Source organism: Benincasa hispida, chromosome 3, assembly GCF_009727055.1.
Source record: "Benincasa hispida cultivar B227 chromosome 3, ASM972705v1, whole genome shotgun sequence".
NCBI lineage: Eukaryota > Viridiplantae > Streptophyta > Magnoliopsida > Cucurbitales > Cucurbitaceae > Benincasa > Benincasa hispida.
Window position 1 is genome coordinate 28,533,351 of NC_052351.1, and position 27,216 is coordinate 28,560,566.

At 36.9% G+C, this 27,216-nt stretch overlaps 1 protein-coding gene across 4 annotated transcripts; it reads right to left on the reverse strand.

The window, feature by feature from the left end:
• On the reverse strand, nt 1–21,782 carry LOC120073724 (protein TONSOKU). 4 transcript variants are annotated; one of them, XR_005480781.1, is made up of 21 exons: nt 21,510–21,782; nt 19,986–20,783; nt 11,470–11,646; nt 11,138–11,229; nt 10,107–10,205; nt 9,412–9,902; nt 9,282–9,325; nt 8,957–9,202; nt 8,672–8,813; nt 7,084–7,197; nt 6,380–6,480; nt 6,123–6,246; nt 5,368–5,477; nt 4,572–4,683; nt 4,225–4,329; nt 4,064–4,130; nt 3,844–3,964; nt 3,550–3,720; nt 2,810–2,927; nt 2,123–2,730; nt 1–624 (listed from the first exon to the last, which is right to left on the reverse strand). XR_005480781.1 is itself a non-coding variant. In XM_039026530.1 (20 exons), the coding sequence occupies exons 1-20, from the start codon at nt 21,780–21,782 to the stop codon at nt 2,198–2,200; spliced, it is 4,038 nt and encodes a 1,345-aa protein (XP_038882458.1). In that variant the 3' UTR covers nt 1,786–2,197. The 4 variants fall into 4 exon arrangements, 1 of the variants encoding a protein (XP_038882458.1); XR_005480780.1 differs by having other exon boundaries at nt 1–628; XR_005480782.1 differs by lacking the exon at nt 1–624 and adding an exon at nt 737–1,723.
• Between the last annotated feature and the right edge of the window lie 5,434 nt (nt 21,783–27,216).

Genomic DNA, 27,216 nt, shown 5'->3' on the forward strand with positions numbered 1-27,216 from the left:
TACCCTCACAAAGTTTCTTCTTTTATATTCAATCATTCTACGTATTATCATCATCTCGTGTGATTTGTATAAAATTCTATGATACATATGATTCTACAGTATACATGTGCTACTAATTAAAATAAAGTCATACACGATTATATTGAACATCATGATGTGTAATATCATTTTCCTTCCTTATCAAGTTAGTAGCTAAACATATCAAACAAAATCAACCAAATTAGTGTTTTCTTTTAGGTTTTTCTTAATGAGCCAAAAACTAAGTCTTCACTCTACACACAACTCAACACCATTTTTCATGACATTATCACATACTCTCCATCTTCATCACTTTTTGCTTCTCTACACTTCCTTTTCCCCCATTTTGCATAGACCAAGGTTTTTATCTCCTTATAATTCGAGGACATGGTTGTACAACCTATAGAACAATTCTTGTTCAAGGTCGTTCTTTGCAGTGTACATGGATAATTCTCCATCTTCCTTAGTATCTTCCCCTCTTTGTGCAAAGGAGATTTTTTTCCTATCTTGGAGAAAAAAACTTCGAACTTCCTCCCAGAACAAAGAGACATCAATTTTCATTACCATTGACACAAAGGAATGGTAGTAGCCATCACCCTTATGAGCCTATCTAAATGGATAAAAGTATACAAGAAAAAAGAATACACTTTTAGTCACTGACGTTAGAATTTAGAAAGCATTTAGGTCAATGAGTTTTCAAACTCAACATTTGCACTTACATAAATTAATAAAAATAAAATACATGGTGGAAATTGGAAACTTAAAATGTATAAACAAGAATGGAAACAAACACATAAAAATATAAAGATGAAATATATAACTTAATCAAAAAGAAAATACAAGAAGATATTCAATTGAAGTAGGTGATCCAATGTACATGTACTTAGTGTTTTTTTTTTAATGTTTTATAAGAGGAAAAAAAAGGCCAAATCAAAATGTTAGTGATATTCATTACACGTGCTAAGGAATGTGGAGGGAAGCATCATTTACCACACGAAACTAAAAGATATAAAGGCAATTATAAAATGGTAAAGCAAGCAAAAGTTTAGGGCAAGAGGTTCCTGAAGAAGGGACAACAATTGAATTAAATGAGCAAAAGGAATCCCACTGCAATTTGTTGAGAAGCATGCCAACAACTCTCCCCTTTGCCATTATTAAATTATTATACCCCCACAACAATATTTGATTTCAATGGATTACACAACTATTGCACCTTAAATCCACTTTTAAATTCCTCGTTAACAAATTTTGATTTCTTTATACTATTCTTTATGAGATTAATTGGACAAGTTTCTTTAAATTTGGTCATAACAGCAAAATCAATTTCCATTTATACATACTCTATGCTTGGGGGTTTATCATTCTATCCTTTTTTTTAATGATTTAACCGACTTATTAGTTGAGGACATAATTAATATTTTAACTTGTTGAGTTATGTTCAAGTCGATAAATATAGTTAAGAAATATCTTTGAATGAGTTCAAATTATCCAATTCCTCTACTTGTTTTTTTTTCCCCCTCACGTTTTGTAGACCTCAACTGAGAAAGCATGTCTGTAGATTGCTTGATAATTTTTAATGTAAAAAAATAGAGATAAAAACATAGGAACTACATTTTTTTTGTTCTAACGTTAAAGAATACTTTCCTCCACCTCCCATAAATCAGTCCACCCGTGACTTGTGCTCATCAAAGTAATTTTAGGCTCCCTAAAGAAAAGATGAGTTACATCACATGTTGTAAAGTGCAAGACAGGTATCCAGTTGTGAAATTAAAACATCAACTTGGTATGCTTAAAGTGTAAGGAAATGGACAAAACCTCTGTTTTTCTAGAGAGTATTGCATCTTAAATACATAGGTACAAGCTCAAATGTGAAGAGGTAGAGATGCCTTAACTACTGTACTATGTGATATGTCAAGTTGGTGACAAAATCCAACGTTAAGAAACTAGAATGTTGGAAATGTTAATCAAACTTATTGTAACAGTCATTATATACAGATTTTACCTATAATACACAATGCTAAACAGTTAGAGGCAAATAATTTGTGCATGGCAGTAGATGGTTATTTGCATAATGAAGGAGAAATGTGAAGTACTGAGTACTGACCTCTTCAATCCTTGCCATCTTGCCGCCCGCTATTCATAGAAGGATTCTGATATAACAGATTTCAGCAGCATCACATTAATCCTTCTTGCAGCAGGGTCTCACACAACACTTCGTTCCCTTTACATATAGATGTACTATGTTGTCCTTAATATGTCTTTGGGCCAAATCGGTTCTCGAAGTTGACCAGGCACCGAATATTGTTTCCGTCTCTTGAGCAGAAAAACCATTATTGCTAAGATCCAGTAATCGCAATGTCTTTGCCATTCCAATTGCAGTTGAAAGTGATAGAATAAACTGGCAATCAAGAGATGCGGATTTTCTTTCACATGAACTTGCACAACTATCATCGATCCTAGATGCTGCAGATTCTTTAATTGGTTCTTCACTATCAGCAACTTCAAGCCCATTGTATTCAGTGTTTACCTCCTCTAAAGTCTGTTGAGCAGGGTCCAACTCTTTGATTGAACAGGTTAGGCCATGAGGCTTAGATATATCATGGCACGGTTGTATAAGTTCTTTACTTTCTCTCTCTATTATGTTACATTGCAGAGTATGTTTATCAAGATCAATGTTATCAGCAAGATTGAGCTCTTCAAGACAGTGGTTGCCTGATACAAAAATCAATATTAATAACAAAAGGTTGGTCATTTTGGGCCTCGTATAAAAACTTTGCTTTAATGTTACAACCTGCTACAGCCTGAATGATTTGAACAACTCCAGCAAGGCCAAGCTGACACTTGTTGAGAAGCAAGACTTTAATGCCGCATTGGTGGTTAGCTATTAGTGACGATATTGCATTACAACCCTGTGGTCACGCTGAATAATCAGGACTTTGAATGGCGAATGCATCAGTCAGCATAAGATTTCAAATTTTACGTCACAGTAAAAAGAATACAACTGAATAATAATCACATACAGGTTCCATGACAGAACATAATCAAAATGAAGATCGATAATTGACGTATTAATCATATTTGCTTCATTGTTCAGAAGATATTTTCTTTCTGATAAGATTCCCACTTAGCCAGTCCAAATTGTCTGATATGTATCTAATTAAGAACACAGCCCAAATAAACTCTTATGGATTTGTGTAATCTCAATGCAGTCTTGCTCACAAGTCGAGAGTCTATAACCTATTCAATGGGGCTACCTCTCCCCTAAAAGCAACTTCAAAACTGCTAACCACACCACACTTCCTACATGTCGCACATTTTCTCAACTTGACTATTAAAACTTCCTTTCTAGTCCTCCTCGTTAACAATGGTGAAAGGGTACTTGGTGCATAATCCTATAACTTTATAAGAAGTTAAAATGGCCTAGTTAACCGAAAAAAAGGCATAGAAGTTTCTTAAGAATAACTTATATAAAATCACTAAACGACCATGGCCAATATGAGATGAATAGAGAATTAGATAATTTTAACAAACCTCTTGCATGATGGCATTCCCAGCAAGGTTCAGCTCATGAATGCGCTGAATAATAGAAATGCAACCACAAAATTTAGTAAGGTACTTGGATGTCAGTCCACAATAAGCTAAGTCAAGTTTCAGAAGCTCTTCACTTCCGCTAAATGACTCAGTTATCCCTAAGGCAGCATCCTGCGAAGTTTAGTAATGCCTCATCATCAAATGGAAGAATAACGCTTGCTACTGCACAGAAAGGTAAATAACAAAAAGAGGAAAAAAATAACAATATAGGAATGCATCATAGAATTCACCCACATCTCCAATGCCAGTGCCCCCAAGCATTAATCCAGACAAACCCAAGGATTTAACAAGCTGGAGAAGGCCTTCCATAACAGGCTTGCTCAACTTCAAACCGCTTAGACTAAGACTTGTAAACCTACAAAAAGATTTGATCGGGGCATTTAAATTTATTCCAGGAGTTTTGAACTTTAAGACTCTGCAAAGAAAATCAGAACTATTATTCTGTTCATTCAACCTATTCAGTACTGTGAGCTTAACAAATAAACTACTTAGGGCATTTCCAGAGATTGAGTTATTGTATCCTGTCAAAGAATGATTGAAAAACTTTAGTCAAAACACAGAGGAAGACATCAGAATTGCCATTGTTTTCTTAAATCATGCAACAGAAAAAGTAACCTATATAGAGCTTTTCCAAGGATGCTCCAACTTCCAATGCATCAGCAACCTTCTGAATAGTTCTAGATGTGATGGAACATCGTTCAATGTTCAAGCTCCAAAGACCTGGGGAAAAAGATAATCATGCTATATCTGAAATATAAATCAAAGTGAAAGGACAATGGCATTCAACTAGAACCTCGATGCCTATTATTAGAACTCAGTTCAAATCAAGATGCATCAACGATTTTAAAATACTTAGATAGAAACATAAAGAAATTTGTAGAGACACACCACCCAAATTTCATATAAGACTCAAATGACATGAACTAATAATAAAATTACTTCTAAATCTGCAATGCATTTACCTTTGCAATTTTTTAAGATAGTTGACAGGTATGACCCACAAGCATCAGTAAGGCGATTTCCAGATATGTTAAGCACTTCCAATCGAGCAAACAGAATAGGGCATTCACAAATCTGAATATTTGGGGTATTAGTAAACGAGATACGTCAATAATTTAAAAAATAATAAACCACTTCAATTAAGAAGAATGAAAAAAACACAAGAACACAGGCCAAAGAAAACGAGGAAGATGCAAAAAGAATCTGAGAATCAACACAGAAGAGACGCCCAAGAAATGGTAAAAACCAAAAGCCAAAAATGAGACATTGAATTGAAGCACGCTCTAAACCTCCTTTCAAGGCCCTAGTACAAACACAAAACTCTTTTGTTTCTTTCTAATAGAGGACTTCAAATAATAGCAAAAGTACCTAATGGAGCCTAAGCTCCCTCAAAGAACTCACAAGGGAAATCTTTATTCACATTCAAAATTGTTTCAAATCACATCTAATACAAAATCCTGAAGCCTCTATTAGTTTATTTGTGGCAACATCACTTCTTGCTCGTTGCAGAACAATCACTTCTAGTCTATCACAAAACGAGAATAGTCTTGTTGCACTGCTTCTATCCAATCCCAAATATCCCCTTAGTTACCAGATCTCTTTTTGCAAACAACAAGAAATCTGTAATCCGGTTCAGGTGTTTCTAGAAACAAAAAACTTTCTTCATACAAGAGTTCTAGTAATTCTCCAAGATGTAAACGTCTTGCATGAAGAGTTGAGGAAAACTTGAATTTAAATGTTTAGAAGGATATTTGAAACCTGGAATAAAGCAGTTGGACCAAATCGATTGCAGTGTAAATCTAACGTTAAGTCATGTGTCTGGCTGGACTGCTTGAAGACCTGCTGAATTTTCTCCATCGTTCCATTTCCTGCAGCATAGGAGTTATAAGAAAACAAACAGTACTACTGCACCTAATACTAATAATATAGTTTCCGTGTCCTGTTCAGTTCAGATTTCATTTGTCTGGTTTTCACGTGTAATACTTTCTTCTCAGATATTTCAATGTTCCAACGGAGCTGTTTCTTAAGTGTCAAAGTAGTAATAATACGAACCACATAGACTCCTCATATCTTGGAATTAAAAAAAAAATAAAAATAATAATAAGAAAGAAAATTTTAACTTATTTTAAGTATGGTGAAGACCAAGAGATAAGGAAATAATACTTGGATTTTTTCATGAACCTCAATGAATTAAAGCAGAGGTATTTATATCCATTTTTTTTTAAAAAAAGGGAAACTAATGAAAATGAAGAACAAAGTACAATACATATTAAAACAGCCAGCGACACTTAACTAAACCACCTGATAACTAAAATTACAAAGCCCTGTTGTCAACTAAATAAAAGGTAAAGAAATGTTTACACCCGCTTAATAACTTGCAAGTTAATAAATGATCTTTCAAGATAATCCTGAATTCTTCTTGAACAATTCTTGACGACATTAAAGCACAAACAATTCTTGAAATGATCTAAATTGGGGAACACCACATTCAACCATAAAAAGAACAACCTTACCTAAGAAATTGTGAGAAATGTCTAAGATAGCAAAAGTTTTCTGGGTGTGCAGCGCATTCAACAATGGACTTATAGATAAGTCTTGCAGATCACAATCAGACACTGCAATCTCGTCATCTGAAGCCTAAAATACATAAGCTAAATGCCAATCAAATCATCCTAATCCATCTTGAAGACAGACGTTGCAATCATTTCTTGCAAGAATTTGTCCCATTAGAATGAAGGTAGAATTAGATCAACTAACACCAATGGCATACCTCCAGATTGTACAGTTTCTTCAGTAGCTTCATGTTAGGTGTCTCGGATAACTCCTTGCAGTAGTCAATATAGAGTTTTATCAAGGGTTTTGAAACCCAGCCTGTAAAGGTACAACACGATATTTTTCATTAGTTTGGCCCTATCAGCAAATAACCCTTGTGAACAACAACACATCCTGTCAAGGTTTAAGTAGTTACTAGTTATTGATATTATTATTTACTTGACATTCAGAATTAAACGTCTGTATTTATAAGTTCGGTGATCAAGAAAGTAATGACAGCACTTGTACACCAGAATATAACATGCTTAAAAAACATTTTCAGTCTCTATACTCTCCTCAAAGTAACAATTCAATCCCTGAACTTTAGTTTGCAACAGTTTAGTCATCTCTATACTTTTAAATTTGTTATAATTTAATCTCTACAATAAGAAATCCTATCAAAGCTAAGTGTCGAATTTGATTATGTAAGACTTAATTTTTTGTAGTTTATAAACACATTTGGTCCCTAACCAATTTATAAAATGTAAGGAATTTCATTAAATCTTAATAACATTTTTCAGGTTAGGGATGAAATCATTACAAATTAAAGTTTAGGAACTAAACTATTACTTCCATGAAAGTTTAGAAACCAAAAGTGTTTTTCCACCTCTTATCACATATCCAAAAATGAAATCATGAAAATAAGTTTACAATAAAACATACCGTTGACGACAGCTTCAAACAAAAGATTTCTTCCATGTTCATAGGTTCTTGAAAATTCAAGGGTCTCCAGAGTTTTCCCATCATGACTTATATGTTGAATCACAGGTAACAGACCTAAGAAGGCATGTAAAAGAAAATTATTGGGAATTGTTTAGTCCAACGTATCACACATGCTGCTGAAAATCAAATGTTTTAAATTGAGATACTAGGGAACAAAACTGATTACACTACCAATAGATGGAATATACTACTTTGATTTTCATTGATATTTCTCCATATTGACACTAAGCTCAAATCAACATCCATGAGATGGAGGAGGGTTTATACCATCCACTCTTTGGAGATAGAGGAAAGCCCTCAAGTGTACTACTTTCTTTCAGTCTTGCAAAATATCTGGCTTGGAGAAATAAGGGGATTTTGTAGATGTAGAGGATTCATGGAGAAGGTTTAGGCCTTGGTTAGGTTCAAACTCTCTCTATTACTAAGAAGTGATTGTGCTTCTCTCTCGTTCTTTGAAATGGAGCCCTTTCTTTTAATTTTGTAGTATCCAGCCTTTTGTTTCCTTGGCTCCTTTTGTCCTAGGGTTTCCTTCTTTGTACAAACTTCCTTTCATTCTTCTCAGTAAAAATTGCTTTCTTTTATCAAACAAATTGTCTCGAAAGAAATGGAGGAAAATTTGACTAGAGCATATAATAAATAAAGGTATTAACAAGTATGTTAAATAAAAGAATATACAGGGACATAGAAAAGAAATGAGCCCACAAAAAGTCAATCTATCTCCTTAGAAAAGCTTCATTCTACTTTAGGATTTTTTTTTATCACCTTTTTTCTCCTGAAAGTTCCAAAGTATAGGATCTTTGAATTCCCTTCAATAGGATGACCAAATGCTGCATCCACCTACAACAAGAACGACATCTAAAAAGACTGGCCAAGAACTCTATTATCATCACTAGTGCTAGTAATTTTTGGTACACTAACTTTAGAAAAATTTACTCCCAAAATTAACGTAAATTCAGTAAATAGACTCAAAATACCCCGAGAAGAACTAGGGCTCAGCTTCTAACACTCCTCAATCACTAACTGTGCCCATTTCATCCATACACCCAATCATCAAATATCGAACACATCCGCAACTTCATTTAAAGCATGCTTGCAGTAATTAATAGACCACTCTAAATTTCAAATTCTCTAACCCACTTCAAAACCTATTTTCACTAGCTGCTCTCCCCTCCAACATTCCATCGCTTCGAAGGAGAGGCACTTTCTAAGAAAACAATGCCAAAGCAAAGCCTACCTGTGAACTCATTTACATTAGCCCATTCCTACAAGGTGCTCACGACAGTCTACCCAAGGAGGTAATCTGGGAACAACTAGCGGTAGAAGATTTGACACCAATATAGACTCACGTGGAGAAATCTCAATTTAGTGTCAATAAAGCATTATGTTTTAAAACACGATGTCGTAGATCAATATCATTTAGCCCCATGATTTTAATTATTTCATTTTTTTTTAGCTTGGTCATCCATCTTATGTACCCATAATTACTTAAGGTAATTGAGCAGAAAAAGTATAAGTATCTAGTAAATACCCTCTGATCTCTTTTCAAATGGAAGTTGTAGATAGTACATGCATGCTAGTTCTTCCTTTGCAGATTCAATGCTTAGCATATCGCTAAATAAGGAAACCTCTGCGTGTATCAGCTCATTATCAATTTTAAACGTAACACATTCCTGCGATTAGATCATATATTAGGAGTTAGGTCAGAATCTTATGATAACAGTATCCAATAAACTTGAATTGTAAAATAATTTTGGCATGAGTGTAAGCCATTGACAAAGAAATATCTGAAGGTAGCATTTCAAATAACACTCACACCCTGCTCAGAAGGATTTGACTTGGTAGCATTATATTTATGCAACAGATTTTCAGAGATGTTAACTTCAAATTTTGAGCCACTAGCAGCAGAATCAGAAGGAAATATTTCATCAGCATTTGGGGTTCCAAAAATTTTATCATTTTGAGTCACGATGATTCGACTCTTGTATTTATGTGAACCGGTGCTTTCTTCAATGTCTTCACAAGACCTGCTTGCATGTTTGCTGGTTGTTGTTGAACCCTCCTACCAAACCAAATATAAAACAACAAAGGTTATCAAAACACAAACACGATATTTCTCCAAGAACCGAATTGAGATATACCTTAATTTCAGCTGCAAGATTTCCCAAGCATTGTTTATCCTTGTCTGAAATCATGGAACAAACACAGCCAACAATCACTCAATAGTTGGGAAAGTCTATAGCTAAATTAATTTATGGAGTAAAAACTAACTGTCATCAGAAGTAGCAGAATTTTCTCCCCGGCATAAATGAGGCCTTGATTTCGAGAAATCCATCATTTCATCCTCACTTTCATCATCATCAGAAATAATCACACGAACACGTTTACGACCAATGGTTGTTTGTTGGCTACCAGCTGACTTGGACAAACTTTTAGGTGAAATTTCAGATGGGTTAGAAAAAGCATTGCATTTTTCCATGTCAACTGATTTGATTTTAGGTGACCTTTCATGCCGCTTGAGGGAAGAAGTAAAAATAACTGCGTCATTTGGCTCTTCTAAATCGGATAAAGATTTTGAAGAATGAAATGTGCCTTTACAAGATTTTCTAGTTTCTGACAAGGAGCACTCGTCGGATGGACTATCTGACAGACCCTCATTTGCTTCTGTATCAGTTTCAGAGCAACAATCCTCCGCCACAGATTTTGTCTCATTACCACTTTTTGTTTTCTCCTTCAATTGATCAATTTGAGACTGTAACCGCCTGCAGAAAAGAATTTTTCTTTGAAGATTTCATCTTCACTATTTATTTTATGGGAGGTCATAACACTAACAAGCTGAACAAGTCATAACCAGTGTAAAAGAAAATATCGAGCTCAATAATGTCCAAAATTATTTTCTGATCACTAAATCAAGAAGTCCTATAATAAATAAAAACTAATGTACTCACTTCAAATATAGTAATTACCTAGCTTCCTCTACATTATCAAATCGTATCATGTGGCTATAATGCATATTCTCCAGTGCTGAAAGCTGGACGGAAGGAAGTTTAGCCTCAACAGCAATCCTACAATATAGGGAACCAAACAAGCATCAGACTATCCCTCAAATGCAAGGACATGAAATGTGCCATCGGTGTTTATCAAAAGTGATGAATCATTGATTTTTGGGGGAAAAAAACTTTTGCTCTTTCCATCTTTTCGATGCAAGTGCAAGTATAATGGTAATGAATAATGAAGCAACCCAACCTTGTTTTCAAATTGCTCAAAGAAGTATTGTTGTGGCAATTTACATGTTATCAAAACGTTTAAATTAAAACCCCATGAAAGAATTAAAAAAGGAAAGGTAAAATCACAAAATATTTACAAAAGTTTTGAACCTCTCTTCTCAACTAACTTTAGAAAATAGCCAAAAACAAACTCTTATAAATTTTATGACTTCAGAAGTAAAGCTAAATGTCTCAGAACAAGAAACCCAGAGGTCATAAACTCTCGACTTGTGAGCAAGACTGCATTGAGATTTTATGATTTTTTTTTTTTTTGATAGAAAGGAAAGACCCAAAGGTCATTTTTAAATGCAATAAGGTGCAAACCAAAGAAATCAAAACAAAGCTAATTAAAAAAATTCTCACTACGCATCATTTACGAATTGATTACAGTATTTAGTAAATTGGAGTTTGTGTGCATGCCTCCCACAAAAGCACGGTCTAAATTCTGGGAACTATTGCTCTTCAATTGGAAGAAATATTGTATCAACTTCAAAGCTTTTGTATTTTAAACTCAAAAACCACACTTAAATTTCATATAAAGCTGTATGAATATGAATTTCACAATTTAGATCATGTAATGGTTGACCGGTGCAAAGCTCTACTGTGGAAGAGTGCATTCAACCCTCACATGCTCTTCAACGTATAACAATATGAAGGAAAAAATGCGTATAACAATATGGAGAGGAGAAAAAAAAAAAAAAAAGGAAGTCCTAAAGCATGCAGTTGAGTACCTGTAACTCTCCTCAAATGCATCTAGTGCCTCTGTCCACTTACCATCACAGTCGTAAACATCACCAATATTAATCTTGGCCAGTGCTTGTCCCTAATATAAAAGATTGTAAGAGCATATCAAAACAAACCAGAATAGTGATTCACCCACGTATGAAAATTTTCAGCTCACTGAATCAGAGTTCTGACATAAGTTAAAATACTTTGATTTTGAATATGTTAATATATATAAAGAATATATAACATTTGATTTCACATTTCTTTCAAATAATATCTTAGAGTTTAGGAGGCTTCCTGTCAATATCACATATAAAACATATGGAACAAATATTACCTCTAAATTACCAATAGACTTGTATACTTCCCAGCTCTTCACATACCATTTAATGGATTTTGTGAATTTTCTTAGTTTTTGATATGATTCCCCAATAGCCAGATAAGAATCACTCAGCTTTTCCTTGTCACAAAGTTCACTTGCTACCCTTTTCTTCCTTTTTGCAAATTCAAGATGCTAAAACACAGTAAAAAGTATTAATGAACAACAACGATAACAAAAGGGAAAATGTTTATACAACAACTATAGCATATGAGAAAGAATTGCAGTCAAAGACAGAGGGAGCAGAATACCCCAACCAGCAAAAACTATATGAAACATTGTCATTAATTTCACTGAAAGCTCCACTTCTCACTATAAAGTTATATATATATATGTGTGTGTTGAAAAAGAGAGAAGGAAAAGAACTCAAGGTTTACGTGGAAAACCCTAGATCAAGGAGAAAAAAACCACGATAGAGACTGATTTTTTATTATTCATTGATACACCAAGTACAAGAGAATAGGCCAAATAAATAGACAATGGGAAGCCCTAGGGTACATAAAATTACTAAAATACCCCTAGGATAACAAGCTATTTTTCGACACTCCCCTTCTAGGTGGGGCGTAAATATCAATAAGGCCCAACTTGCTGACACAATAATCAAAGCTTTGTCTAAGTAACCCCTTTGTGAGCACATCTGTAATTTGAGGGAACATAAGGAATGCATATACTTCCATTGTCTAGTCTTTCCTTGATGAAATGTCTGTCAATCTCAACGTATTTTGTTCTGTCATGCTTAACTGGATTATTTGCAATATTTATTGTTGCCTTATTGTCACAAAACAGTTTCATTGGGAGCTCGCTACCTTGATGAAGATCTGACAACACTTTCATCAACCAGATTTCTTCACATATCCCTAAACTCATGGCTCGATACTTAGCCTCAGCGCTACTTCTGGCCACAACTCCCTGTTTCTTGCTTCTCCAAGTCACTAGATTACCCTAGACAAATGTGCAATACTCAGATGTTGACTTTCTATCAACAATAAACCCTGCCCAGTCAGAATCAATGTAAGCTTCAATGCAACGTTTATCAGACTTCTTGAACATTAACCCCTTACCAGGTGTTCCCTTCAAATATCGTAGGATGCGTTCAACTGTTGTCATGTGTTCCTCATAAGAAGCCTGCATAAACTAACTGACAATACTAACTGCATATGATATATCGGGTCTCGTGTGAGATAAGTAGATCAATTTCCCAACTGAACGCTAATATCTTTCTTTGTTGACAGGGACACTGTTACCTGTATTACTAAGCTTTGAATTATATTCAACTGGGGTGTCAACAGGTTTGCAACCAGTCATTCCTGTTTCCATTAGGAGATCAATAGTGTATTTCCGTTGGGACACTGAAATCTCATCCTTTGACCGAGCTACTTCCATTCCAAGGAAATATCTTAACTTCCCAAGGTCTTTAATCTCGAATTCTTTGGCCATCTTTGCTTTAAGTCTCACAATTTTATCATCATCATCACCAGAAAGCACAATATCGTCAACGTACACAATAAGAACTGCAACCTTCCCTGAAGTTGACTTCTTTGTAAATAGTGTGTGATCTAAGTACCCTTGGGTATATCCTTGACCTTGTCCTTTGACAAAGGTGGTAAATCTGTCAAACCAGGCCCTCAGAGACTATTTTAACCCATATAGCGACTTTCTCATTCGGCACACCCGGTGTTTGAACTGATCTTCAAATTCAGGGGGAGGACTTAAGTAGACTTCCTCCTCAAGTTCCCCATTGAGAAATGCATTCTTTACATCCAATTGATGCAGGGGCCAAGCTTTGTTCATTGCAACTGACAGTAATACCCGGATAGCATTGAGCTTAGCTACGGGAGAGAATGTCTCGGAGTAATCCACACCAAAGGTTTGAGTAAAGCCTTTGGCAACTAACCTGGCCTTGTATCGGTCAATCGTTCTATCAGACTTGTACTTTATGGTAAAGACCCATTTGCACCCAACTGTCTTGTGCCCTTTGGGTAGGGTCACCTGATCCCACGTTCTGTTTTTCTCAAGTACCCTCATCTCCTCCATGACAGCAACCTTCCACTCAGGAGTTTCCATTGCAGCCTGTATGCTACTCAGTACCATCCTTATATCTAGACTGGTGGTAAAGGCCCTAAACTCGGGTGATAGGTTATTATACGTCATGTAACTATGCATAGGGTACTTTGTACATGACCGAGTGCCTTTCTCAGGGCTATGAGGGATGCATCATGCTTTTCCATAATGTCAGGTTTCCCACTGTGATCAATAGTCTCCTCTGCCTGGGTTTCACCTTCAGAGGTCCCCTTCAAATCATCATCTCTAGTATCATTCACATTTTCCAAAACTGTTTTCTGATCACTATTCACCGTTGTCTCTCCATCTGCTATGGTGATGCTGTCAGCACCTTTTCCTCCTTTTTCCTCTCTACAACCGTTAGTCTCAGCACAAGTATCAATATCATTAATTTCAGGAATACACGTACCTGATGTCGGGTCTGACTCGTGGATCGGAGCCGAAGATGCAACAGGTGGCGCTGTTTCCTTCCTGAGATTCTTCTTATAGTATGTTATCCATGGAACTTGATTGGTAGGGAGGACAGGACCAACATGTTCAGGAATTGGAGGTGACTCTAAGGGAACTGCATACGTGGACCAGTTAGCCTCTTCACTAGAGTTCTCCCCCTGAAGATGACTAATGGGAAAGAATGGTTGATCCTCAAGGAAGGTGATATCCATAGAAACAAAATAGTTGCGAGATGACGGGTGGTAACATTTATACCCACGCTGATGGAGCAGATACCCAACAAAGACACATTTTTTAGCATGGGGGGTGAATTTCGTGCGGTTTGGACCATGAGAGTGAACCTGTCTCTTATACACATCTAGATGTGTATAAGAGACAGCAGATACCCAACAAAGACACATTTTTTAGCATGGGGGGTGAATTTCGTGCGGTTTGGACCATGAGAATGAACAAAGACAACACAACCAAATACTCGAAGCAGAACATCTGAGATTAAACAAGTAGTTGGGTAAGACTCTTTCAAACAATCCAACGGATTTTGAAAGTTGAGGACTCGGGAGGGCATTCGGTTGATTAAGTGTGCGGCAATAAGGATGACATCCCCCCATAGGTAAGATGGGAGTGATGTGGATAGCATTAAGGAACATGCAACTTCCACCAAATGACGATTTTTTCTCTCGGCTACCCCATTTTGCTGGGAGTGTACGCACACGAACTTTGGTGAAAAATCCCTTTAGAGGTAAGGAAGTCCTGGAATGAGGCGTTAAAGAATTCGTGCCCATTGTCACTTCTCAAAATACCAATCTTAACATTAAATTGGGTTTCCACAGTAACATAAAATTGCTGGAATACAGACGACACCTCGGACTTATCAATGAGAAGAAAGATCCAAGTAAGCCGAGTGTGATCATCTATGAAGGTGACAAACCAACGTTTCCCTGTGGAGGTTGTGGTTGGTGAGAGACCCCAAATATCACTATGAACTAAGGTGAAGGGTTTGGATGGTTTGTAGGGCTGAGAGTGAAAGGAGACACGACTCTGTTTGGCACGAATACAAACATCACCGTTTAAATAAGATATATTAATATTGCAAAATAAATGCGGAAACAAGTATTTCATGTATTGAAAATTTGGATGTCCTAAGCGATAATGCCATAACAAAAAGTCATTCTCAGAAGTAGAAAAATTTAAAGAAACGAGACTAGTCCTATAATCATTCCTAAAGGAAGCATCATCAGACAGGAAGTAAAGTCTCCTATCGTGCCAAGCAGTGCCAATCGTCGTCCCTGAGCTCAGATCCAGAAATAAAACAGAGTTGGGTGAAAAAGTTGCCTGACAACTCAGATCTCTTGTAATTTGACTGATAGATAATAAATTATATGATATCTTAGGAACATGCAATACATCCCGCAGTACCAAACCCTCAAATGGAGACAAATGTCCTTTCTCTGCAACAGGTGCAAATGACCCATCTGCGATTCTAATCCGTTCATTACCAGCACTCGAACAGTATGAAAAAAATTGATCAGATGAGCCAGTAAGATGATCTGTAGCCCCTGAGTCAACAATCCAGGGTTTTTTGCCGTTAATATTAATAAGACCAAAAGACTAGATAGTACCTAACTGTGCGATGACACTGACCCCAACTGTACTCAGGTTGGTCTTATTGTCTGCTGGGGATTGGTGCTGAGGATTCTCATTCGCCGAATCACTCACAAGGGCACGCCCAGGGGTTGATTTGTCATGTGACTAGTGACGTTTACTATTCGGGGGTCGTCCTTGTAGCTTCCAACACTGGTCTTTTGTATGTACAACTTTTTACAATGCTCACAGACAGGAGTGGGCTTCTTATCGCCGTCTAAGCTAAAGGACTTAGTGGCAAAGGCAGCAACATCAGTAGAGGTAATTACTGGGTTATTCATTGCACTTGATCTGTCTTCCTCCAGACGTATTCCTGAGCAAACTTCCATGAGAGAGGGTATAGGACGTTGCCCCAGAATCCAACTCCGAACAACATCAAACTTTGAATTTAGCCCAATAAGGAAGTCATAGACACGATTAGCTTCCTCAATTTTTACATACTGAGCTCTGTCATGCGCACACTTCCAGACTATTTCCCTACACAGATCCATCTCTTGCCACAAAAGGGACATTTTATTGAAATAGGACGTTGCGTCTATAGTTCCCTCCTTGCATTCGTGGGCCTGCTTCCTTAACGTATAAAGTTGGATGCATTCTGCCTCTTTGAATAAAGTTGTTGTACAGCATCCCAAATATCTTTGGCAGTTGCAACATAGAGTAGCGGTCTGCCAATCTGGGGTTCCATACTATTAATCAGAACAGATCTCAACATCGAGTCTTCCCCTTTCCAGATCCGTTCCCGAGGGTCTCCTGGTATAGGCTTAGGTATCTCTCCAGTCAAGTACCCAAATTTGTGACGTCCTTCCAAGGTCATTCTGATGGATTGAGACCAGGAAAAATAGTTTTGGCCATTCAGCTTTTCTCCAACAATAAATCCTGCAAAATTTCCCATGGATCCAGACAGAGTATTTGTATAGGTAAAATAGAGAAAGAATTTACCGAGTTCTCAGAATATATTGGTATGTTGGCAGAGAATTCTGGTTGAACTGGTTGAGAGTTCGTCCCAAGAACCGTTCCGAAATCTGCAATCTGCTGTTAGAGATGGGCAAAATGTCATTGGAGATCATTCGAGTTATGAGCCATTGTAGCGGCTGGAATACCTTGATCCCTCGTAGACCCTCGGCCCAGATTTATGGAACTGAAGCCGGCTGCTGGATTGAAAGTCGAACTGATCGACTGCTGGGTTGACGAGCTCATCATCACATGAGGGTTTTGCTATGCAAAATCGACCGCCAACACACTCGGGAAGGAGACCAACGCGCATGGATTGGCCAAACTCAGGGGCTGCACCGTTTGCACACGGGATGACTCGACCAACTGAGGCGCCACGGAATGGGCCGGCTATTGGGCTGGGTTCGCCGCCGACTACTGCGCCGCTGGATGCCTCTGGATCGCCACGACTTGCTGGATCGGTTTGGCTGGAGCTGGGTTGGCTAGGGTTGAGATCTGACACCGATTGGAGGATTTTAGGCAGTGCAGCTTGGAGATGCTGTTCAACGGCTTCTCGTATGGTTGTGGTGATGTCGGCATTTACGGCTCCACCAATTCCAATGGAGGTTGCTGATGGAGACTCTGGTCAATTCTCATCAATGATGGCTAGGGTTTCGTCGCCATGCTCTGATACCATATTGAAAAAGAAAGAAGGAAAAGAACTCAAGGTTTATGTGGAAAACCCTAAATTAGGGAGAAAAAACCACGATAGAGACTGATTTTTTATTATTCATTGATACACCAAGTACAAGAGAATAGACCAAATAAATAGACAATGGGAAGCCCTAGGGTACATAAAATTACTAAAATACCCCTAGGGTAACAAGCTATTTTCGACAGTATGTATGTATGTGAAACAAAACCAACTGAGATTGATCAAGGGATACTATAGTTACAAAAATGAGCTTGTGTAGATAGAGGCATAGAGCACTCCAATTAGAAATTGTCCTATGTATTACATTAAATCAAATTCTAATTAATAAAGAAGCAAAACAAATGTGTCAAATTTTTCTTGTCCCAAAGAAAACTATATAGTCAGCTCAATGACAAATGCCAAGAAACATTTTCAAACAAATACTCAAATAGAATAAAATGCCACGTCAAAATAAATTAAATGAACAAAAATTTGTACATACTTTAATATGCAATCTTGGAATAAGCACTGTCATGCGTTATACCTAAGTTAGGAACTACAGTCAAATCTAAAGATGTTAACTTCAGTTTGGTTCAACTCAATGAAAAACAACCACAGTGCGGGCTGTAAAGTATGCGTACTACCTTCTGAGAGAATAGAGAATTTTGTAATATTCCACATATAGAATGAATGAACTACACACTTAAGTTTTTTTTTTTAGGTAAAAAAGCAATCTCGAGTATAATATATATCATATATATATCTGGAACTACTAGGAGAAAAGAGAACAATATTCCATTGCCATTAGAGAAGACAATGGGGAATTCTTCCAACTCCGAAGTGATCGTACAGAATCATTTATTGAAGAGTGAGAAAGTCGTTGGGGGAAAAGTTGTTTGCCAAAAGAAGTCCCTTGAAATCTCTTCGAAAGAAATTCAATTAGCTTTTGCCGCCAAGAATATCGTTGACTCAGATGTTCACCTTCCAAGAAAGTCAACCCCATGCCAGTTTTTGTTTCAAGTCCTTTCGTCTTCCCACCCAATGAAGTCTCGCTCTTAAAGGATAAAGCTGCCAGTTCCCTCCCCACTGAAAAAGAAGTAATGATATTCTCTCTCCTGGAAATTCAAGCGACAGCAACCCTCTTCAATCAGTTGTCCCTCCTCCAGTGATTGATTACATAAGTAATTTTTGTTTCTTTTTCCCCAGTACGCAACTCTCATTCGTTGAAACCGAAGAAGCGTTTCAAACTTGCACAAGCCATTTCCCAAGCATTTTGCAAGGAAGAAGACTTCATTCCTAAATTCTTGGACTATGATTGTGAACCCAGATTTGCTTGAGGAATGTTGTGTCAAGGTTCAACTCCCTGGTCCATTACCTAAAAGGTCTGATATTTCTTCTTCGAACCATCCTTCCTTTGCTCATTCGGATTTTGATATTCCTGGCTCAAAAGTTAAGTTTGTGAGAGGCCTACCGACTAATATTCCAAGCAACTTTCGCCAAAAAAAAAACAAGACTTAGATGGGGATTCGGATGGAGATTCAATAGCAAGTGCTAGTAGTGAAGAGCTTGAAAAGTATGAAGCAGAGGAATTACGCGATAAAGAAGAGCCAGTTGATGGGTTTGGAATTGACATTTGTCAGTTATTTCACTCTGAGGAAGCTCATTCGATTGGTAAGGCTGAAAAGTATCTATTTACTCCTCTTGACAAGAGTAACACTCCACAATATTTGCATTCAATCATTGATGCTTGTGGTATTGTTCTTGGGTGAGATTTTGTTGATTGTGCTTTTTGGAGAAAAGCTATTTTTCTCTTTTGCCATTTAAGTTCCTGATGTTGCTCACATAAGGTTTGGTGGCATTTCTAATGGTGAAAGTTTTGTAGTTTGTTTGAAGGGCTTTGTTTTATTTTTGGTTGCCACTCCGCGTTTTTATTCTCTGGTTAAAGTTGAATTCGTGAGGTATCATCAAGTCTCTCAGAAAATATTAACTTGGAGGACCTGGTTGCTGCTGGTTTTTGATTGGCTCTTCTTAACAAGGCTTGTCATAGCCTCTTGCTGCTATTCCTCCCAAGTCTTCCGGCCATGGTTGTTTAAGTTCATTGTTTGTCCCAGGGTAAGGGGAGGCTTCCGAGCTGGCACCTTTATGGTCTTTTTGGTTATGTTCCCAGCTGCGAGTAACATCCACTTTCATTTGCTCTGAAAGTTTCCTCAGTTTTCTTGGCTTTTGCTTCATTCTCTGCCAGATGCTCTGTTCTTTCTGCTTTTTTATTCTTTGGATGCTTGTATCTCATTGTTCTTTTGTATCCTATGTTTAGTCTTTTCTCTTTCGTTCTTGTTATTCCAATTTTTTTTGTCTTCCTTTTGTATTTGTTTCTTTGTACTTTGAACTTTTGGCTCTTTTCATTGTATCAATGAAAAAATCTTGTTTCAGTTTCAGCAAAAAAAAATAAATAAATACACTAATATTTACACACTTAAGCATAGAAGCTTTTCGCAAGTCAAATAAAAATAAAATAATTGTAGAAAATGCATATCTTGATGAGCATGCAACTTCAGGGGAGAAAAAAGATAATTTTGTTCCTTATTAGAAAGAAATTTGCTTTAAAAATGTACATTGACCTAGGATGGTGCAAAGAAGTTACTTTCTCATTGAAAATTTTAGTGCAAGTTAAATGACATTATAAAGTTATTGCTTTCACCTGCATCCATGCAAAAATCGTACTTGATTTTTCAATTAAGCAATCAAGACAAGCATTTTGCTGCAGTAGGCATTTGCGCTCACGAGGTGTGCCTCTAGCAGTAAGCATTTCTCTCGTTAGCTTCTTAAGATTCTGCTCTTCTTTTCTTAGTTCAGCCATCACTTGTACTGCTTCTTTAACAGTGTTGATATTCTGATCAATTTGCCTAGCCAAAGCATCCTCATCTTCCATTGATTTTGCCAAATGAAGAGCCTTCCGATAGCAATGAATTGCTTCATCATACTTTTGAACCCTGTAATGCAGTTCACCAAGGTTAATGTATCCTTTAGCCTCTCCTTGGCAATGCCCAATATTCTTACAGATTATAATATCCTTCTCAACATGCTTCTTAGCTTGGTCCCACATTCTTAGCTCCATATATACACTTCCAAGGTTGTGATGGAGCCTGCTACGACCATCATCATCCTCATCCACCTCTTCTTCCTCGCAAATCTCTAGTCCTTTCATTAAGATCTTTTTGGCCTCTTCCAAATTATCAAGATCCATATCAAGCATTCCCAAATTATTATGAGCATCAATATATTCCTTGAGAAATGAACATCCAATTTTTGGTGGGTGATCTTTCAGAAACTTTGCTAGTTCCATGGCAGCCTTGAAATACTTTTTGGCATTTCTTACTGAAAAATGGTCATCATCAGATTTCAAAAATAGTTCATGGTAAGTACGACCCAGTTGAGTGTTAGCTCTTTGCTGTTCCACCAGGTCATTAGCATTTTTGGCTAGCTCTAAATGTTTCTTCTGCAATTAAGTATAGAAAACCATAATAAACAAAATGAAAATTTGAAAATAAAACATTAAACATAAATTTCTCCTTGCCAACATGATATTTTATTGAGATTAATAAAAGCACCTGATTTGGTTTATATTCCATGAGAACATAAAATAAGGAGTAGAAGAAGAAACTCAGAGTAGAGGAGACGCAAGGTACAGACTACTGACAGAACACTGCAAATTAAAATCACCATCCGTTTACAAGATGAAATTCTAAATCACTTAATTTGAACATGAGTCAACTGTGCCCAGTACAGTTACCAAAGTACTACGAAATGAAACTTTCAATAACTCGAGCAAAACACAAAACGAACGATACCAGTGTTGTTAATTTCAAGTTTCTTTCCAACAATCCGGTTAGTTTGATCCTAAACTATCCCTTTAAAGTTTATGGAGAAGAAATGCCTTTTAAGTTATAAAACTAGTAAATTATATCCACGTCCAACAACTTTATTCGCTTATTATGAATTTGGCATCGAGAACTACAAAATATTGCTTTTTCCCTCGGCCTCAGAGAATAATTGTTCAAGTAACAGCTCTGGCACGTAACAACAACCAAGAAAGGATGGCCATTGTGATATCATTTCAACAAAAGAGTTCGTATTTTTCCATCATAAATCCATTTTTACCAAACCTAATTTTCAACTCCATAGATTCTTAACCACATACACAGATCCAAAACCAAAATCTCACCTGATAAATTAAAGCATCTTTAAAGTGTTCGAGCCTAAGATAGACCTCGCCCAGGGACTGGCACGTTGCCAGCATATGCTTCTGAGGTAAGTACTTAACCGACACATCGTAATCGATCCGAAACCACTTGAGGGCTTTTACGTATTCTCCTCTGTTCTTCAAAATATTGCCGATTACATTGGCCCATTTGGCTTCCTCGTGCCGGTTCCCCTCGGCCTTAGCATTCCGATATGATCGTTTCGCGGCGTCAAATTGTACGCCGTCTCGGGTCATTCCGGTGAGAACAGTTCCGGTGTAGGTCGGAGATTGTATTTGTCGGTCAAGATTGGAATGGAAACAGCGGCCGGTGTAAGCCTGAGAGCTGCAGAGAATTTTTGAGGATTCCCTCTTTGTGCTGTGAGTTGTTTGTCAGTGAAAAAGATGACCTTCCCGCCAAATTACTTTATTCCTACTTTTATTCTTGAAATTTTAGGCTCCTTTCTCGTTTCTAGTGCTAATTTTGATATATTATAATATGCTATAGAGTGGAAAATTTTGTACAGATGATCCAAAAATTGAGCCCAAAATGTCAAATGACCAATTTTTAAAAAAATAATGTCAATTGACCCTCTGCTGATATCATTATCATACCAAATTACGTAAATTGCCCTTATACCGGCCTCACGAAGAAAATCTCGCTCTCGCTTGAAATTCCCTAGTTTGATGTGATTGCTCGTCAGTGTACTGTTGATTTGAAAAAATGTCACGACGGAAGCCTCAAATCAAATCAATAATACCTAAACACAATACAATGGTGATTTCTTTAAACTCTAAACTCCATTTCAAAGGTAATTACTTCTCTGGTTTTCGACGGTGTTTTGTTGAAAGGAGATTTTTCAAACAGAGATTTCCAAGATGAGGCTTTCTCAGAAAGGAACAGCATTTTCAAAAATATAAATTATTTTGAGTCTATTTAATTATTTTTTGTGTTATTTATGGAAAGGTAGCATTACGAAATTTTGTATTTGGAGAGAGCAAGAAAGAGGAAGATTATGAGAGAGAGCGAGATTTTGAGCGAGAGCGAGATTTTGAGAGAGAGCGAGAGTACACTTCAATTGCTTGTATAGCTTAATGACAAAATATTCTCTTGCTTTGTAGGATGACAGAAAAGTGTCTATTTATTCGATTTGGAGGTGATTGGGATGAGAATGAAAGTTCGTATATTTGGGGACAGTTGAAAGGAATCGTTGTGTCGAATTATGAAGAACTTAAATCTCACATTTATAGGGCTACAAAAGTCAATTCTTCAGAGTTTGATCTTATCCTGAAAGTTAAATATAATCTTGAATTTGAAGCCCCTCCACAGTGCATAACGGATGATGATGATCTTCACTTCCTTCTTTTGCGAGAAGAGCTTAGTAGACTTCAAATAGTTGTAACATTGAAGTCTAAATAGGACGAAAAGGTTGGAATGGGGTTTGGAAATATGAGTTATGATGATATGTCTATAGACAGACAATACGAGGAATCATATCAGTTTCATCGGGAAGAGGATGATATTCCATTGTCTACCAACACTGATATTCCATTGTCTACCAACATTGTACCATCAACATTCGATTATATGGATTGGGGCCCTTCAGTGGATGTGGATGTGAATGAGCAACCAGCAGGATTGAATGAAATGGATCATGATCATGGAGATGTGCGTCGTTCTACAGCAGCTTCAGTAGTTCCATCATCTTTGTCTTCAAGTCATAGGACAGAGTTGATTATGCCTAGCACCTCTTCGTCTGGGACAGAGGATGTTGAAGTTGGTCAACTATTTTTGAGCAAAAAGGACTTGAAAATGAGATTATCTATTCTATCTATCAACAGAAATTTTGAATTTAAGGTTAGGAAATCAACCAAATCTTTATTCACTATCAAATGCATTGAGGAGACATGTAAGTGGAGCCTTCGTGCAGTCAAAATGGAAGGGTCTGATATATTCAAGATCACAAAGTACTGTAGTTCGCACACATGTTTCATAGGAATTTTGAATCACGACCATAGACAAGCAATTGCTACGGTTGTTGACCGTAGCAGTTGCTTGTCAACTCATCAAAGATAAGTTCACGGGCATAGGACGTATTTATAAACCTTGTCATATCGTCGAGGATATAAGGAAAGATTATGGTGTGAACATGAGTTATGATAAAGCGTGGCGTGCAAGGGAAGCCGCGTATGATCCAACTAGAGGTACTCCAGAATACTCATACTCCATACTACATGCTTATGGAGAATCGCTAAAAATAGAGAATCCGAGTACAGTCTTTGAGATCGAACTTGAAGATGAGGTGCATTTCAAGTATATGTTTATGGCATTAGGGCCTTGTATTAGAGGTTTTGCAAGCTATCGGCCTTGTATTATTGTTGATGGGTCGCACTTGAAAGGAAAATACAAAGGCACCATGTTGGTTGCAGTTTATATGGACGGGAACAATCAATTATACCCACTAGCATATGCAATAGTGGACAATAAAACCGATCGATCGTGGAAATGGTTTATGTCAAACTTGAAATGCAGTATCAGAGAACTCAATAATCTAGTATTTGTGTCTGATCGGATGGTATCTATCAGCAATGCTATTTGTGCATTTTTTCCACAGCATTTCATGGATTGTGCACATGACATATAGAACAGAATATGGTTACAAACTTTAAGGATAGCATGGTTGTTGGGATATTTAGAGATGCAGCAAGGGCATTTCGCATGACAGAGTTCCAGATAAAATGGAACGAACTCCGTAGTTTTAGAGACGGTGCTGTCACAAAATATTTGGAAGACATCGATCTTCAAAGGTGGGCACGAGTTTACCAAATAGAACGAAGATATGATAACATGACATCCAACAATGTAGAGTGTTTTAGTTCCTTAACTAAAGAGTATCGACTAATGCCTATAGTATACTTGATTGAACATGTTAGAGGAATGCTCCAATCGTGGTTCTACGATCAGAGGAATTACTGGACATCGGAAACGACATTGCACTCTAACTATTGTGAAACCAGATTGGCAAGTGAAGCCGATAAGGGCAGACGATATCGGGTGGAGCCAATTGATTGTTATCGAGTACACGTGCGAGATAATCGATTGGACGGTATTGTCAATCTTCAAACGAAGGAATGCATGAGTAAGGAATTTGACTCACTTGGTATCCCGTGTTCCCATGCAATTGTTGCTGCCAAGGAAAGAAATATACCTATCCATAGTCTTTGCAGTTGATTTTATACAGTGGACTCTCTAATGACTGCGTATGTGGAGCCTATAAATACACTTGGCCACATATCTGAATGGAAAAGACCTTCTAGATACGTAGAAAATATTATCCTTCCTCCGAAGTTTGTGCCACAAGCTGGGCGACTGAGAGTGAGAAGAATACCATCCAGAGGAGAATTTCACAGACAAATGAAATGTGGTTGGTGTGGGAATTATGGACATAACCGCCAAAATTGTACTGAACTACTTACAACCGTGCGACGTGCCGAAAATGTCAGAGACCAAGACATAAACACCCCTCATCCAGTTTAGTTATAAATACTATTGATCATTTTTTCATACGTCATACTTGTAACATACTTCATACTTTTTCATACTTCATACTTGTAACACTTCATACTTCATACTTTTATCTTGTAAACAAAAAACAATAACAAGCTGAAGTATTTATATAATAGCAATATTCATACTTTCTCAATCTTCATACTCTTTCTATCTTCATACTCTCCCAGTCTTCATACTTGTAACACAAATGGATAATTTCATACTCTCTCAATCTTCATACTTGTAACAAAAAACAATAACTTCATACTCTCTCAATCTTTATACTTATAACAAAAGTGGATAACAAATACTCTCTCAATCTTCATACTCGTAACAAAAAACAATAAGTTCATACTCTTTCAATCTTCATACTTATAACAAAAGTGGATAAAAAATACTCTCTCAATCTTCATACTTGTAACAAAAATGGATAACAAATACTCTCTCAATCTCGCTCTCTCTCACAATCTCGCTCTCCATGAATCTCGCTCTCTCTCAATCTCGCTTAGTTACTACCTATGCGGAGCGCGCTAAATGATCGTGTACTTCAAGCTTCATCGCTTAGTAAAGATACACGATCGTACACTAATAACTAAACGATTGTTTGGATTTGTCTAGATGGTCGTATTGTAAAGCTAAACGATCATTTAACTCTGAGAGTGCTGGTAAACTAAAAGATCGTACACTAATAACTAAACGATCATTTGGATTTTTCTAGACGACCGTATAGTAAAGCTAAACGATCGTTTAACTCTTGAAGCGCTGGTAAACTAAATAATCGTACACTAATAACTAAACGATCGTTTGGATTTCTCACAATCTCACTCTCTTTGAACATCTCGCTCTCTCTCATAATCTCGTTCTCTCTCACAATTTCGCTCCCTCTCAACATCTTGCTCTCTCAATCTTTGAACTTTGAACCTTGAACCATATAATGTTCTAAGCTCAATTATGCATGTTCTGATAAAATTCTGATATATTAAACTTCGAGCTTTGAACTTACATAAAAAATACATGTTCAATTATACAATGAAAAGAGCAGTAGCTCCATTATACATAAAAAATGTATGTTCTGATAAAATTCTGATATTGAACTTTGAACTTTGAACTTTCATAAAATATATATGTCAATTATACAATGAATGTTTTTACATACATAAAAAATAAATGAATGTTTTTACATACATAAAAAATACAATAAAAAATACATATTCTATACATATAAAAAATATGGAGTGTTTGTCCATAGTTGACACGCTAATTGCATCCTATATTCACTCATCTTCTCCTGAGTGATTATGGATGGATCAGCACCAGTCACCAGGTGTTCCAGTAGTTTAATTGCGAAGATGCCACAATCAAGCAACCCGTGTTGTATGTCGACGTTCATAGGTTGTGAGATTTTCCAACGGGCTGTGGATAGGTCCAACTTCGATCGATCCACGTCACAGTAGTGAAGTAGGGATGGTACTGTGATCGTCAATGACTCTAGCCAATTCACCAGTTTTGTCATTGGTGTGTATGACGGAAGTGAATCGAACATGAATATGTGGCCTCTGTTAATGTCCATTGCAAGGACCATCCAGTGGTCACTGATATTCATCGCCGTATAAACAAATCCACATATGCCCATTTGACATCAAATTTATCGATGACGTAGTCCTTATACGTGTCTTCATCTTCAATGTTAGGCAGCCTCCAAAAGTGACTTATTCTTTATTTGTTTAAATACCTCGCTACGAGCATTAAGGTGACTCTGTCAAATAAAATGAGAAAGTTAAGTAAAGAAGTAAAGACTAGGAAACTTAACGAAATGAAAAGTTAAGAAACGAAATATCAAAATTTACCGTTAACATACCAATTGCAAAGATGGTGAACTTGTGCTGGCACATGTCGGGCTGGGTATAAATTTATCTTTCATAAAATAAAATAAAGTATTTATGGTATGCACAAAAAATTATGTCAGTAAAAGTAACAAGATAGCCAACATGTAAAGACATAAAAGACTAGGACACTTACATCGCACTCCGACCAACAAATTCGGGATAATCAATTCCTTGAAGAATTGCTTGGCGAGTGGTTTAATAAGGAGTTTCTCGAACCTCGTTTGTCTGTATTGTCGTCCGAGATTCTAGCCCAATC